The 17393-nt window shown below is 44.5% G+C and overlaps 1 protein-coding gene across 1 annotated transcript in view; it reads right to left on the bottom strand.

The window, feature by feature from the left end:
- The window catches only part of PAPPA (pappalysin 1), a 181106-nt gene that overhangs the window by 104013 nt on the left and 59700 nt on the right, over positions 1 to 17393 (bottom strand). The window contains exons 5-7 of the mRNA XM_071574522.1: positions 17049 to 17241; positions 10831 to 10952; positions 4800 to 5307 (exon numbers count right to left, since the gene is read on the bottom strand). Of these exons, the coding sequence (XP_071430623.1) occupies positions 4800 to 5307; positions 10831 to 10952; positions 17049 to 17241 (823 nt within the window). The remainder of the gene's footprint in view (positions 1 to 4799; positions 5308 to 10830; positions 10953 to 17048; positions 17242 to 17393) is intronic.

The following is a 17393-nucleotide window of genomic DNA, read 5'->3' as shown; positions in this document are numbered from 1 at the left end:
TGCTTTGGATAAACTACAGAGCTAAAGCACATGAACTGCTAAGGGTCCACGAACAATGAGAAATACTAAGGACCTACAAACAGTGGCACAGGAGCCTTTCTGCCACCTGCCATCCCAAGGATGGGAATTTCTCAGTCTTTCTGCAATCACTCCAAGAAGCCTGAGTGAGATCTCCACACCACTGTCTTAGTTGTTAAAACAGAATTAAAACCCAATAAATGACACAGAGTTGACAAGCTCAGCACTGAATGGAAGCCTTTTAAAATATTGTACCTACTTGAACAACAACTGCTGTTTGCACAGATGATGACCAGCCCCTTCTAACAATTATCAAGCAAGAGAAAAGGTTTAACTATAGAATGTAAGTGTAAAATAGCCAAAATTGAGAAGAAAAACCTACACCCTAAATGAGAAAATACAAGTTTCTCTCTCAGTCTCTCTTTTTTGAAGGATGAATGAAGGATCTCTATGTAACACCTTGATACTAAAGTTCTAGCAAGAATGTCTCAGAATTACATATCACAGCACTGCAAACTTGCTTCTCAGTGATTCTCAACTCTGCAAACCCAAAACTCATACCAGGGCTTCATGCTGGGACACTTCCTGAGGTTATTTCAGTCAATGCCTTTGTCTTGAAAACCCCTGGAGTTTAACACCACAAAGACAACCTGATCCATCGCTGTTCACCACACTTTAAGGCTTCTTACAAAGTCTGTGGCAGAAAAGTTGGGAAAATTTCCAATTCTTTGAAACTTTTAAAGTTATTCTGACAACTTTTCAAAATTAACCTCTCTCAGGTTAGTAAGAGGGGAGTGCACAGATCTCACCAGCACATCCAGCTCCTCACTGCTCACAAATCTGGCTACTGAGAGTGCCACGGGGAACACGGGCTGCTCACCCCAGACTGGCCAGCTGGGACTGACACCTAACTGTGCCTCTGGCATCATCCAGAGAGCATCTTGCTGTGGACACTCAACTTGTCACTGAGCTCTTAAAAAACCCATGGTTATCACAAATGAACTCAAGAGCAAGGGTTCCTTTCCAAAGAGTGATGTGAGCGTAAAAATGCAGCAGTGACAGTGAAGGGAGGCCAGAGCAATTACCACAATCCCCACTGTGACCATCTCACGCACTATTGCTAGAGAACAGCCAGGCTGGAACACTCTACATGTGAGCACAACCCACATTTGGACTAAATTGTGAGCTGAGACTCTGAGACTTGCAGAAGAGGCTCCTTCCTTATCACTCGCTGTGGTGTGAAGACTCAGCAGTTCTGTGTTGCACCTGCCCTGACCTCTTTTTTCCCCCCACTGATTTATTTAGCTTTCTGCTCTCTTCCTAGGCTCTGACTCTCATTTTGTATCAGAGATACCAGCAATTCTGGCTGATCATACTCAGTGGAATTGAGTGTATCAGGCCTGATTTCTGTAAGGTCCAAAGATAAGGTTCTGTCCCTCAGAAGTGAATGTTTAAACCTTGGCTTGAGCCAAGAGCTGAGATTAAAATTCAGCTTGAGAACAGAAGGTCTGGCATTGTTTTGCATTTCTTAATAAAATGTTTCCACTGTTCTAGTTATTTACTCTCCTCTGTGGAGCACCCAGTGCTGACTAGGCAAGGGCTATCCATTAAAGGCTGTCTCTCCTCTCAGCTTAAAAGGAAGTTCCCTCTCTTTGACGGGAAGAAGGGAAGAGAAATTAATTTTTCTTTCAGCTTCGCCACACCTGGGGAAAGGATCTTGCTCACAGATAACAGTGCAAGCAAATATTTTCCTTGGGAGAAAAAGAGAAAAGCGAAGATCAAGGTCAGAGGAGGCAAAAGTAAAGATATGAGACTGCCTTCAAAATAACCTTGCATAGAACATGTGGGGGTGTCATTTTATTTAATACGGAAAACATGCAAAAGCACAAAGGAGGGGGAACTGGCTTGGGGTTTACAGAGAGATAAAGGGGCTGCAAAGTCTGGCTGCACAGATAGGCTGAATTCCAGTGGTACAGGATGAGACAAACAGGCAGATGTGAACAGGTTGAGAAAGATTCCATTTACCTCCACACATCTATATAAGTAGGATCATGGCCCAATGCCTCTGTCTCTGACTTTCCTGAAGTATCTTCCCTCCCTTCTTGCTTAGGGACTGTAAAGACTGTGGCTGTTCTTTGCACAAGGTGGCAATGGAGAATTCCTATTGCTTTTACCTCTACCAGATAACCACAACCCCATGCAGAGGTTCAGTGAATTTGTTGCATCTCAAGGTATAGCCCAGCAGCAGCTTCCAAATCTGCAGGACCCCCCAGGGGATCCAGATCAGTGCTGTGCACTGATTGTGCTACGTTTAAAACATCATCTCACTTCTCAAATTTTCAAACACGTGCAGAAGTCTTGAATCACACAATCACAGGCTGGTTTGGGTTGGAAGGGACCTTAAAGATCATCCAGTTCCACCCTCTGCCATGGGCAGGGACACCTTCCACCAGCCCTGGTTGCTCCAAGCCCTGTCCAACCTGGCCTTGGACACTTCCAGGAATGGCACAGCCACAGCTTCTCTGGGCACCTGTGCCAGGGCCTCACCACTCTCAGCCAAAACAGTCCCAAAAACAACTACAAGTGCTTAAGGATCTGCATATTTGCCTCCTCACCAAGAGATTAAAACTTCACTTTCCAAGTGTCCTGTCAGAGCTCACTGGCAGGATTTTCTGTGTGGTCCCTGGTAAGACATGAAGGAGCTGAGCCCAGCTAAACTGGAGGGTTTGGTTGGGATTTGGTTGGAAGGCTTGGTTGTGCCAGCTTCCAGAAGCATCCATTTCTGTCCACTAGACCCCAGAAAGATTAAATTCAAAGTTCTATCTGATTGGGTTGTTTAGCCTGGAGAAGAGGAGGCTCAGAGGTGACCTCAGCACTGTCTGGAACTGCCTGAAGGGAAGTTCTGGCCAGGTAGGGGTTGGTCTCTTCTCCCAGGCACTCAGCAATAGGACAAGGGGGCACGATGGGCTCAAGCTCTGCCAGGGGAAATTGAAGTTGGAGATCAGAAAAAAATTCTTTACAGAGAGAGTGCTCAAGCATTGGAATGGGCTGCCCAGAGAGGGGGTGGATTCACCATCCCTCAAGATTTTTAAACTGAGATTGGCCGTGGCACTGAGTGCCATGATCTGGTAAAGGGACTGGAGTTGACCCAAGGGTTGGACTCGATGATCTCGGAGGTCTTTTCCAACCCAATCCATTCTATGATTCTATGATTTTTGTCTGTCTGTGTAATTAGTTATCCCGTGGGATTTATTCAATGACCCCCCAGGAAAACTGCCATTAATCCCTGGCTACTGATTTCATTCTTAGAGCTTTCTTTCACTTCACCTAGAAGTGACCCATAAAATCATAATAAAAGACAAAGAAATAGAACTCAGAATACAAGTCATGTTTTGGGCTCTTTTTTTTTTCTTTCACATTTTGTGATGGAGTCAAAACTGGACCTGTTTCTGTGGGAACTTGTGCTAAGGTATGCAAATATTTCAAACCAAACCAGTCCTATTTTCCAGTGGGAGTGGGCCAGGTTTCAGGCAAAGATGCTTTCACAGCAAAACCTTGGGAAAATTCACCATTTTCCACTTTTCCAATATGCCAATATTCATCTCATGCTAAGTGCCAGCAGTTGTTTGAACAAGGCTACAACCCAAGAAAGCACTTAAGTACATGCTTAACTTTCAGCACATGAGTAATCTCAGAGATGTCCTGGGGTTTTATTTTATGTATTATTGTTAGTTACCTTGACTTTTTAAATCCATAGGGACAATTTGCATCTTCTGAGCTGTATAATTGGGCTGTGAAAGGGACGGGAGCTCATGATTACTGAATTGTTAATTAATCATTTTTATTATATTTAAATATGCTTTAGAAGACCATAATGATGTATGCTTCCTTGATATTAGCTGCACTAATTAGATCATCTTTTCTAAATTAGAGGGCAGTTTTCTTAGCAGGTTTCCTTTTATCTGGTGCTCATTTTTCAAATGAGCTTCATGTTGTTCCCACAGATGAATGAATCACTTCCAAGGAATCATGTTATGCAAAAGATGTTTTTCTTACTGTAGGATCTTGGATCTCCCTGAAATCAGTAAATATTTTGAAGTTGGACTTTCCTCAACAATAATGTATCCCTTAACTAGATGAGCATAATTGTATATGGGATGAAACCCAGTTCCTGCAACAAATCAGTGTACTTGAAATGTTTACCATGTCAGAACAAGCTCACACCAACACAACTTGATTTGGTGACCCATGAAAGCAGAAAGGGAAAGTGATTGAAACACATTTACATACCTGAACATGCAAGTGTGTTTCTTTGCACACTCTCCTTAGCATTTAGCCTTTAATTGGTGCTTTGGCACTGAAAACCCTGCTCTCTTCTTTTTCATTGAAATATTACTTTGAAAACATTCCCAAGGAAATGACGACCCTGTTGCTCCAGAGGTCTTCACTTCAGTTAGCCTAATCATTTAATTTGTCATAGCTTAGGTAGACTGCAATGTCCTTTCTGGTTAAGGAAAACCTGGATTACACATCTCTGCACAACTAGCCCAGAAATTTCTCAAAAACCCTCCATGCCATCTCAGGCTATCTCACTTGAGTGTGATGCTCCTGTTTTCAGATAGAAACTGTGAGAACATCCTGTCTTGGTAATTCTTGGCATGCCTGTCTAGTTGAACATCCTCACAACCACTCGGGATGCTGGACATTCCCAGGATGAGAAGGACAAAGTATTGTTTTGAAGTGAATAAGGTGATCTAGCTCTCTAGAAAGCAGTTACTTACGTGTCAACAAATCTCCTGCTGAGGTTTGAGATGACAACTGGAGATCCAGACTGGAAAGGAGGATCCCGAACCACTTTGTACTGGATGGGTTTGCAGTCTGTGCACAGGGTGCTGTGGGGGACAGAGCTCAGCATGGCAGCATCGATTTCCAGGTGCTCATCCAGAGTGTAGATCTGGATTCCATACACCTCCTCGCCCACTTGTCCCACATCCAGCTTTATGGTCAATGGGATGTCACAGAAGACGTTCTGTGGCCCGAGAGAAATGTTCTTCCCGCTGACAGTGAGCAACTTGATGTCATTCACTGCTCCACTGGAGTCCCAGTCTGGGGAAACGAATGTCACCCAGACTGTGAGGGACTCTGGAGTCAGGGGGTAACGGAACTCCAGCTGCAGGTAGCAGCCCTGGGGCTCGGGACAGGCTGGGGGCACCGTGTGTTGGTTGACCGCCGAGTTGGGACTCCATGTCCTGACACTGGATTTGCAAGGCTGCTCAACATCAGGGTGCCCTGGGAAGAAAGGAGGAAGCAAAGAGAGGGCACAAAAGAAGTTAGAGAACATGGGTCATCATTGGCATCAGTCCTAAAAGACAGACTACTGGCAGCAGAGCAAATCTGTCCAGGAAACTGGTTATTTACCTGAGCAGAACAAGCATGGCTGGTGTGGGGAGGAGCACAACACCAGCCTCTCCTGGCCAGACAGGGGGAGACACAAACTCAGCTTAAGTGCCCACAGCTGGGCTTGACACCACACAGCACAGACTGTGCCCATTCATTTGGTCCTGCATTTCCTATTTCTAGTGCCTTCCCCTGTGCCAAACAATACTTTTCCACCCCTTCCACTTTATAGTTTACCTGATAAACAGAGTCACTGCCTTCAGTTCACCTCCTACTTATTCCCTTGACTCTCACTCTAAAATACAATTTTTTCCTCTTTAACAAAGACAAGAATAGGGCTTTTGTTGGTTCCAAGAAGCTGTTGTACTGTGCTGTTCAGGGGCAACTCCTGTGGCATTTACACACTGACCTAGCATGGTGTGCAAGACCCCTTTTCTGGAGGCACAAGGAGCACAGCTCTGAGCTATCTCTGAGCTCGTTGTCATAAAACAACAGGCACTTGTACTTTTACATTTCTCACCATTGGCTGTGTTGAACTACATGGGAGGTAGTTCTAAAAACTAATGAAAGCCACAATGCTTGATGGGTTCCCAAATACTATGGTAACATTACAATTTGGCATGGAGTCATGGACTGCAAGATCCAGAGAGGTCAGATGGGTGGAACAGTTGGTAACAGAATCCAGTGAGAGCTATAAATTCCCTCTTCCTTCCCAAATAATCACATGAAAAGGGAGCAAGCGTGACAGGGAGAAGGCAAAGCACAGAAAAGAAGAAAGGGAAAAGTGAAGATAAAGAAAGGTAACAAGAGGATAGAAATGGAGAAGGCAGAGGAAAAAGAGAGAGAGCACAGCTGTTTGCAGCTGAGGAAGAAAAGATAAAGCACAGGGCAAACATGGACAAACAGGACATCACTACTAATTTAAAGAGAAAAGGGTAATATATGAAGGTTATTCTTATTGTCTGTGGTCCAATGAAGTATTAGAAATGTGTCTCTTCTGTCAAGGATAAAAAGCTCAGGGAATTCTCCTGTTCATACCAAACGAACCCAGATGCAGAATAGATTCCCCAACATCTCAGGCAATCCTCCTGTGATCCACCACAATTGTACTGCAGATGGCCAACTTTGAGTGCTTCTCCCTCACCCACACATACCCCATAGCTCTTGTCCCCTCCTCACACACCACAGAGTGGTGGGAATGTCACTAAGCTCAGCATCTGGAGAGACCACATTTTGAAGAAAGCCAGAGGTCCATTTAACAAGCCTGAGTTTTTCTCCCTGGCAAGCTCACAAGCCCTGTGTATCATCACTCTGAGCAGCCAATGCCCCACTCAGCCCATGTTACCTCACACTCACTGTCGTCCTTGTGTGCTTGGCTGAACCCTTCCGTGACTTCTTCTCACAGATTCTCAGCAAACTCCTGACTGCAGCCCTAAGAAGGTGGTTTTTAACTCCAGTATCTCAGAGGGCTTTTGTCAAGATCTGTGAATGTTACCCCTGCCATCTCACAGGGGGGGAAAGGGAGTTAATGGCTCACAGCCCAGCACGTTTGCAAAAGTGGTGTCCACCTGGGATCCTGCAAATTCACCTCTGCCAGTTCAAGGCTTAAATACCAAACTAAGCTACACGTTTTGGTAGATCAGGATGTAACTCCCTGGAGCCTCCAGGGAACTTAGTGCATGTCATTACCCCAAAATGGGAGCCAGATCCTGGTCATTCATAGTCTAAAAACCTCAATGAAGCTGAGATAAGAGACTCTTTCTTAAATATCATCAAACATTTAGACCTGGGTAAGAAACATTAATTCAACTCTGGAAAAAAATTTATGTACCTAAATTTCTAGAGATGGACATATGTTCTGAAAATTACAAATATTTGTATATAAAAAGAAATAGTGTAGAAGTAATTCTTTCCCTCTGCACTCAGGTTCTGAAAATCCTTTGGATTATGAGATAGTCAGCTAGATCAGTCATAGAAACATCATGTCTTGCCTAACACGAAACAGGAATGTGAGGTTTGTGGGGATAAGCCAAAGCCCATCTCCTGGTTTGAGAGCAGGGGTGGCAGGCTGGGGGTGGGTCTTTCCTCAAAATGTTGTGCAGAGTCACAGCCTGGTGTGTCAATCCTTCATCATGCAGTTCAGTGCAGTGGCTGGGACCAATGTCCCTTCACTGCCCTGACACATGGACAGGGAGGCTGGTTGGGATCAGCAGTGGCTCAGGATGGAGCTGCTGCCACACCTGCAACTCACCTGCCACATGTCTTAGGTGGTAAAGACAAAGGAACAATCCTGGGGGACTCCAATGCCCAGCTGAGACCTTTCCCTTTGCACATACAGAATGAATTGCTCTTGAGTGAAATACTGGCCCCTGGGAAAGTCAGGGCACTAGAGCAGCCTAAGGCAGCAACAGTTTTAATCATATTCTCACACTTGCCTCAGTCAGTAGTGAGCCAGGCAGCAGGAACTGACTGATGGATGCACATATTGCACAGTAAGCAAAGGTACTTACTGGGCTTGAGCCAAAAACACCTTTCCTATATAAACCCCCCTTTGACAGAGTTATGGAGGTGCTGTAAGGTTTGTTTTATCTAGCAGGTGTTCTGGTGAGAATCCAGATAGGTCAGAGCTTTCTAGCTCTCCAGGGAAGGTAAGGAGTAAATCAGAATTGCTGGACCTCCAGTGCCCTCCCACAGCCACTGCCAGGGAACAAACAGCCCCTCGTGCAAGGGCGACAACTGGCTGAGGAAGAACCACAAAAAACCTCAGCCTGGGGGCTGGATCCCACCATGCTCAAACATAAGCAGGGCACTAAGAAGGACCCAGACCACTGCTGGTGTCAGCTACCTGGGGTAGCAGTGTGTTGGTGCTGTGAGACCTCAGGAAAATGAGATCAGACCAACAAGGCTCAGAGCGGCTGCAGAGGCACTTGAGGAATGTGGTTTTCTGGTCAGAAGCTGGATGAGTCCTACAAAACATTTTCCATGAGTGTCGTCTCAGATTTTAAAATGAGTTCATTTTGGCCATGATTAGGCCTCTTTTGTCTTCACTTTCCATGAACATTCAAGCAGTGGAGATTTACACACATGAACGTCTGCAGAAAGTGAATTTAAAGCTTCCATGCTTTAGTACTTATACACAATTAAAGAAGCCAGACAATGATCTAAGTTGTAACTCAGACCAAGTGCAAATAAGCAGAGATCTGGAATGTCAGGGAGTGTGGCACTGACAACAGAAAATCATGGAGCCACAATCACCATATATTTGGTGTATTTTCTACCCTAAAGTGAAGGCAACTCAACCAGAGGACAGGATTCCCAAATTTCTCCAGAGCAATGACACAACAGCAATTGAATGAGACAGATAAGGATCAGACTGCACCCTTCACAGTTAAGAACATGCAGGCACACACTGCAAGGAGAGGAAATTAAAGGCAAACGCCGCTGGGTAATAAATCTTTGAGTAGCTTGGTTTCTCTAGGAATGACGCCGCTGGCAAGATGTGTGAGATCTAGAAGGTTTCAAATCAAAGCTCATTGGAGAAAGTCTGATGGAACTGCTTATTTCAATGGAATATGGAGTCCTTTCAAAATCAAAACACTTCACAAAATTGGGTTTATTTGGCCAAATTTTTATTCTGGAAGAGAAAATGGCAAGAAAGTTCTAACACTATTTGAACATTGTGTTTTGACATTTTTGGATGAAACCTTTTCACTTTTGCACCTTGAAACACTTTTTATTTTGATATTCAAAGTTGCTTTTGCCCTAGATTCTCTACTAAAAGGGTGTATTTTCAAATGTCATAATTTAACTAAAGTTCATGAAAGAGGAATTCTGTGAGCTAAACAAAACATTTTGGCCAGGCTCAAACACTTTTTGTTTTTAATTTTGCTCCACAGAGAGTTTCAAAAGTTTCAGGTTTTGTTCCAAATGAAACCAGGTTTCAAAGCCTTGTAATGCTTGGCTAAGTGGAAATTCCACCTTTCACCCTGAACTACTACTGCAAGACATCCAAACCTTGCTAATGCTCTTTACTGCACAGTCCATTGACACTTGTAGCCAAGGTGCTGCTTCCCAGGATGGAGCACCCACTTCAGGGGCAGGTGTGCTCTGTGCTGTGCCCAGCAGCCTTGGCCTTGGATGTCATGGGATCACAGACTGGTTTGGGTTAGGACCTTAAAGATCATCTCATTCCACTCCCTGCCATGGGCAGGGACACTTTCCACTATTCCAGGTTGCTCCAAGCCCCATCCAACCTGTCCTTGGACAGTTCCAGAGATGGGGCAGCCACAGCTTCTCTGGGCAACTTATTCCATACTTAGGGGGTGAGTTGGAGTGAAACACAACCTTTGCTGGGCCCCCACGCTGGGACACGGATGTGTGGGGCTGAGAACACTTGTCCCATCAAGCAGTGGGGGTGCAGCTCGCTGCATGTGCTGACCTTGGGATGAGGGTGGGCTCCTGGGTGCCAGCAACAAATGTATCACCATATTATCTCAAATAATCTTCCTTGCAGAATAACTCCCACGTGCTCTAGCTGCAGGACAAAGAAGCCCTTAATGGAAGGAGGCATTTGTATAAGGAGCTTGCAAAATCCAGGGTTTGGCCTTGGGGGCTCAGTGAACCCACCTGTGTGCTTACAGTGGAGTCTGTGCCAGGTGCTGCTCCCAAAGGAGCAGCTCGTGATGGATAGATTGAAATAATACTCTGCTCTTTCCAAATCGTGATCTGTGATGACTGACCTCTGCCTGGTATGACCTTAAATATGCTCCACCACATCCACCCACTTACAGAGCGGAAGGTACACGTGGAGGAGAGTTAATGATGGAGATCTAATGGAGCTGGTACAACCAGCCCTGCAGACCATTCTCCCTCCAACAACCTCTAAGAGAAGCAACAAGAACGCCTTGCAAAACGCCCTTCACTAGAGAGAGCTTGATGTAGTCACCTGCATTCCTGCTGCAGAGTATCTGCCCAAAGGGCAACCTCCTTTCAGCCTGGCTGCAGCTGCAGCCCACTGCTAATCACCACAAGCAAAGGCAGCAGAAATCAGGCCCAAAAAAATAATTCTTCACTTTTGGAGTTGGAGTAGAGGGAGTAAACAGCCCCCCTGAGGAATTCGTCTGGCAGATGTGAATGGTCAGCATTTCTTGGCACTCTGCTGCTTTGTGAAATTCATGTTCAGCTCTTGGAATTCATTTGATTCATGGGCAGGGGCAGCACCCGGGGGCCACAACACAGGTATTTCAGCCATGGCTCTCCTTCAGGGCACGGTGTTTCTCTGTCCTCCAGTTTTGTTCTCATTACACACAGTATAATCAGACACTCTCTCCCGGATTTTCCCCCTGTCTCTGTGACTCTCCTTGGACTTTGGTATTTGTGCCCCACCATGTCTTTGCCCCCAGCTCTGTGACTCACCTTCTGCTTCCCGTGGGCTCCAGTGCCCCGAGGGATCGCAGGGCATGGGAGAAGAGGCGCTGAAGGCGTATTGCACCAGGACTCTTCCTTCCACGCACAGATCACATGCTGATCCCACTTCTCTAGGAGGCCAGGAAAACAGGAAAACACACCAACTTAGTAACAGCTGAATGAGCTGCTTATTCAACTATATTAAAAGCAATAAGACTTAGAATTCAGGTCCACTTAACCCTCTTTTTCTCAAGGCACTGACAAGAGTGTTTTCTGATGCTGACCTTCTGGAGATTTAAGCTAAGAGCCCCTGCAGACAGCATTTGTGAGCCCTCCACCCAACACAAAATGACAGCAACCTGGGAAATCACATTCACCTATATGTTTTTCTTATTTTTTTCCCCCATTGCACTGGATCAAACCCTGACAAAAGAAAATACATGCTGCTTAAGCGGTTAGAGCCAGGCAACTGGGCTCAGGAGATTCCAGATCTATTTCTGTTCCCATCATGGATTTATTTATTGCTTGAACTCGTAGTACCTTTAAGATTGTGAAGGCTTTGGGCATTCTGATGGTTAGAGGAAAGGATGAAGTCCCACACTTTGAAACCATCAGACAGAGCTGCTCTGTGAAGCACAGCTTTGTTAAGTACGTGAGGACCTGCTTGTGGAGGTGTCTCACAGCCCTGATCATTACAAGCCTGGAAACGGGGTGGGTTATGAACATATGGAATAGAACAAGCCCTTAATTCTTTTTTTGCAGGGGGAACAGGGTTCACAAAATTTGGAAACCTTGTTTGACCTGGAATGTGTGGTTATTCACCCCAGTAATCTGCTTATTATTCAGAATTCACTGTTCGGCTTTAAGTAGCACTTCCTGCTAAAAAAGAAAAGTTAAAAATTAATTATCTTAATGATCAAATGTACCTAGGAAAGGACAAAAGTTTTAGGCAAACAATTAGCGTGTAACACCATGTACTCTCTATGCTACCCAAGTAAGTATGGATTGAATCAACTACTATAATAATTTATATCAACTATTATAATCAGCTATGCAGATTTTCACCATCATAACCACCACTGCATGATTTATTTTAGCACTGCTTTGAAGAGGGCACTGTGATCCTCAGGCAGAAGTTATTTTGGATCCTCAATGAGGACACCAGGACTGTAAATTTACTCTCCCAGCCCTCCCCAACTGTGCCATCGCCTTTCCCTTCGGTGGTGGGGATGCCACACACTCAGCTTCTCCACAGCTTAGCATCTCCCATTTGTTGACAGGGATCTATTTGAAAGTCAACTGGCTTCATTAGGCAGGAGCAGGGATTGCCAACGATGGGAACTTGGAATTAAGTCAGTGGTAAAACTCATACCCATTTCAGTGTTGCCCTCAGCCACCCCCACAAAGAGACAGTGAATGGCAGAACTCTCATGCAGAGCAGGAAAGGGTGAACCTGCTGAAAACATCTGAAGAACAAAACATGGCAATGGGATTGAATAAAGAGGAAGGCAAAGATTTCTCCCTCTTCCTTGGGTGATCTGTAACACTTGTAATGAAAAAAGTTAGGCATGTTGTGTGTAACTTGTCTCCATGTCTCACTTCATCCACCTGCACTATTGGCATGTCACTGCCTCCTTTTATTTCTCAGCTGTCCATTTAGAAGTGTATTAAGTGTCTAACTCAGCTTGCCTAAATAATATATGCAAAAAAAAAAAATCAAGACATCAGAACAAAAGAACCTGAGAAATCAAGAGACAGAATTATTGTGGTGTGGCTGCTTTGCAGACACTTCCACCACCAGTCGGGATAGAAGTGCCTGCAACAATAATCTCTCAGTTTCCCTACAAAGAGAATCCTGCATTAGCACTTGGTCCTGGATGAGGACAGGACTCTGAAAGCCAACTTTCCACAATTAGGACTGCTTTTCACTCAAATTAGCAGCTATACAATTTCATCACAGGCTGCCATGGTGGAAAAAACTGTAGGCTTATGGACAAACATTTCCTTTTACCAGGGAGGACTTGGAGGTAAGAGAAATCACAAGGAGCATCATGTGGGAAAGCCTATGAGCAAACTTTCTCTTTTTACTTTCCAGTTTGGGAGCCAGACTCAAGCCTGATGTAACTCCACTGGCTGAAAGGACTTACACAGGGAATGACTCCTGGGTTAAAGTTTTTGGTCTGCAGACTTTTGCACATAAATCCTACAAACAGCCATGAATGTCAAAACCAATTATGGAATCACATTAACAGGCTTATGAAATTCTAAGCCAGATCCTTATACCTTATGCAGCCATGGACAACAAGGAAAAACATAAGTATAAATGAGCATAAATCCGTTCAAAACACTGTTAAATAGGCATGATACCATATCTGCCACCTTATACACAGGGCACATGACTCTCCAAACTGCAGGGTAAAGGAAAATCTGTACTTCTCCATTTTCTCATAGGCCAAGTACTGGGGAAATTCCAGCTTATGAAGTTCAGAGCACAGGAGGAATTCATTCCTACAGCATGATATTTCAGTGAAGTGGGTTCAAAATCTAAAGACTACTAGTGAAAAACAGACTATTTCCTTAAAGGCCAGCACCAGTTCAGAGGGCAACTCAAAACCACTAAAAATCTGTCATTCCTATGGGTAAAAGAGTGCCTGGCTTTGAACTAAATTGTAGCTGCTTACTTGAAATTCAGAACTGGTGCTCTCCCTTCTAAGGCACTGAAACTTTCCATCAAGGTTTAAAAGAGTGATTATCAAGCCCAGCCATCTCCATCTGGGACACCACACTGACCAAAATATTTTCTTGCTAAGAATGAGATAGCATCAGGATCATGGAAATGAATGCAGTCACCCCAATGAAAACTTGGAAGAGCAGATGCATCTGAAGTTTTCTGCCCAAGCAGAATTTGCTGCAGAGCCCTTTTACAATAACTGTTTACATCTGCCTGTGCATATCAAACAGGAGAACAGTCAATGGATGAACACATCTAATGGATGCAGCCAGGAAATGAAGAGGCTTCTCTTTTTCTCACTTGTTTTCACTTGTTTCCTTGGCTCTGTTATTATTTTATTATTACTTATATCTGTATGCAACATTTTTGTCGTGCTTTTTTGAAAGGGAGGATGGAGAATGGTAAGTATTCCAATCCTGTGTGCAGTAGCTACAAAAAGAAATGCTGGTTCTTGATATATTTGATTATTAGAGATGTTTGGAAACTCAACCAGCTGCTGGAGTTTAGGGTCAAAGCATGTTGGCAAATCTATCTGCAGGTAAATGACTCTCTAGAGTGAAAGAGCAAACATCAATTGAACACTCTGAAGAGGTACAGAGGGTTTTGTCAGTAAGATTTAGTGTTGTGCACAGTTCATGTATCTACTCTTGCCAAAGAGTGAGAACACAGGAGTCAATCCCAAATTTAGAGGAACACTGCTCCCTGTCCCAAATCCACATAATTAATAGGAAACTCTCTGAGAGAAGCACCTACTGCTGAGGCGTCTGTGACAGAGCTGCATCCAAGCAGAGAAAAGGCACATGGTCTTTACCTCCACACCTCATCTCCCTTCAACTACAGACCTGTCAGGACTTCACACACAGATACAGCCAGCCCAGTGCTACATTTCTAAACAGAAGGCTAAATTTTCTCTCCCTGGCTTCCATTAAGCAGAGGTCACTGCCTGTGCACAGCTCTGGAGAATAAAAGAGACATAAAAGGAAGTTGAGTTGCGCCTACAGTAGCATTGCAATTTGGATCAGGAGTGAAGGGAAACTCCTCCCTTGCCCCCTTACAGTGCTTGGATCAGTCCTGGAGCACAGGAGCTGGACCAGATTTGGAGAAACCATGGTGGAGATGTGCTCCAGGACCACACCAGAAGTGCTCCCACCACTGATGCCATGGGGCACCAGGAACGCCCCCAGAACACTCCAGTGTTGACATCACGTCTTCATTATTCCCTGTTTTGCACCGGACATCTACTTACATTGAGGCACAATACTTGCTAATGTAGCCAGAGCCATTCATGCTTTGGAGGCCCTTTTACACTGTCAAAACAGCAAGGAAGGGGCCTCTGTGCATTAGAAACCAGGCCCAAGGCACTCAGCTGCTGAGTATCAGTCTTCTGTTTTTTACATGAATAGTCCCATTGAAGTGAATGAGTTTATTCATTCAAGTGAGGCAAGTAAAATTTGGGCCATGGTGTGCACTTTGTGTAAAAATATCTGCAAAGATTTACAGTATTCCCACACACAGATAAGATTATACTTGGCCAATTTTACCTCCTACTTGTCTTGCACAGTGACCCAATTTCACAAATTGATACAGGCATGTGCCTCTAACCGAGCAGAGCTGGACACAACAGCACTGGAAGTTCAGCACGTGAGCTTTTCCAGGATTAGTCACTAGAATAATACTATCATCCTTGTTTTGATTAACAGATCAAAAATTTGGGCATGTTTGAGACAGGATCATTTATATATTTCAGTGACATTTTTAAATGGTCACGGCAACATTTCTGTATCCGTCAGCAGTGGGAATCTCATTTTAACAAGGAATTGGACTCAAAGTATTTGAGGCTGTCTCTTTAAATCTCTTCAGTAATACTGAGCACACAGATTTGAAAGCCCAAAGGAGTTTTTTTCCCTGGAAAATCACTCTTTATTTAACATATGATAACTCTGTTATGAAATTTTAGATTTAGCAGGCTATCCACTCTGTGTTATTTAAGAAGCAAGTAACTAGAGGTTATTAAGAACATATTGATTGAGTTATAAGAAATATGTAATAAAGGCATATTTAGTTACATAACAATTAACTCTGCATCAATGTGTTTTTAAGAGGCAGATGGCATTTATTTAACACACAATAAGCATCTTCTGAAATCTAAATTAAATTGGAGAAATTTAATTTGCCTAAAAATGATTACGGGCTAAAAAATTCTGAATTAATTTTCAGAACTTCACAAAAGTCCTTTTCACAGGTCAGGAACAAAAAGATTCAGTTACAGAACTGCAATTAAAGCAAACACTGTTCAGAGCACAAGACCTCTCTGTATTGATTCCTAATAGGGTTTGATTACCCTCCCCATATTAATCTGCAATAAAGGTGGAAAATCTCATCTGAGCAGAAAATAACAGCTCTCTGCCTCATGGGATAAAGTGTAAGCTGGGCACTGAAATGGCCACGGTGTCCTGGCAGTGCTGGCAGGACTTTCATCCCTGATGGAGGCAGTGGCTTTCAAGGTGCTCTCCCAGCACAAAGCAGCAGTGCTGAGGCAGCTCTTTGGGTGTTAATACGCTTGTAAATTTGGCCTCCTGTGCTATGAACTGCTGCGCTCCTGAAGGACACTCCAAGTTTGCTCTCTATAAAACAACAAAGCAAAAGGTGCAGAAGAAATGCAAACAGGGAAGGTGAGCTCATGGTAATGTGAGAAGGTCAATCACTGAGGAAGTTCTCTGCCAGGCCTCCCATAGCTCCTGCAGCTCATCCAAGAGCTGTGTAAGAGCATTCAGATGAACTACTCGGTTGCTCAGGTCATGCTGGGGAAGAGCTGCTCTGGCTGTGGGCTGCAATGTGGTGCAACTCCTGTCCAGAGCCCTCCATTCATCTCATTTGTCATTACTGCTATCATATATGGCATGTTTAGAAGACACAAACACACGCATATCTCTGCTCTGACCTATGAGATGACATTCAACATATTCAAGGGTTTGGGTCTTTGACTTGCTCAATTCCCATCTCAGACCCCCAGCTCAGGGTTGGAGGGAACTTTTGTCCCCATCCCCTGTCCAGCAACCTCCTTGCCCTGTCAGACTCCACTGCCCCTGAGCTCTGTGTTGTCATGGGAGTAGAAACAAGATCCACTTTGACCTTGCAAAGGGAACATGCAAGAGCAGGAGGGGGAACATGTAGGCAGAGCCAAAGCCCACAGATACTCCTGAGCAGCAATAACAGCAGGAATCACAGGGCTGGAATCTTTGATTGAAAATTCCTCCTGTAACATATGAAGAACGATTTGCCCTTTACATGGCAAATCAATGGCCTTCAACTGAGTGCTACAGGCTGAGAAAGGAAGAGCAGAAACAGATCAATAACCTCCTCAGTATGAAACAATTTAGGAAAGAGCCTTAAGACTGAGCACAGCACATGATCAAGCTGTGATCCCAGAGCCGGGTCCCTGTCCCTCCCTTTCCCATCAAATTCAGCATGAGAGTACAGAGCAGCGAGTGATCACCTTTCAAAGAAATGCCCATCGATGGGTGGAAACCACTCCAGGGTGACAGAGGAGGAGGTCCGAGCCACAATCTGGGGGGCAATTGCAACAGGAGCCGGTTTCTTGGTGGGCTGCCAGCTCTGATAGACGAGGTCCAGGTAGCAGTGCATCCTGGCCACCTGGTTGGGTGTGAAGGAGTTGGTGCAGTCATCATCTGGAATTAAAACAGAAACCACATCAGCCACGTGGGAGATGAGGTGGGAGGAAGAGAAAGAGTTACGACCTGGTGAACAGCAGCTTCTTGCGAGAGCCGGGATGGGCTCTCACTGCACTCAAAAGTTAATGGTCTGTGAGCAAATTAGCACA

The sequence above is a fragment of the Pithys albifrons genome, chromosome 20 (genome assembly GCF_047495875.1).
Source record: "Pithys albifrons albifrons isolate INPA30051 chromosome 20, PitAlb_v1, whole genome shotgun sequence".
NCBI classification, from domain to species: domain Eukaryota; kingdom Metazoa; phylum Chordata; class Aves; order Passeriformes; family Thamnophilidae; genus Pithys; species Pithys albifrons.
The sequence above is the reverse complement of the archived record's forward strand: the minus strand, read 5'-3'. Positions and strand labels throughout refer to the sequence as shown.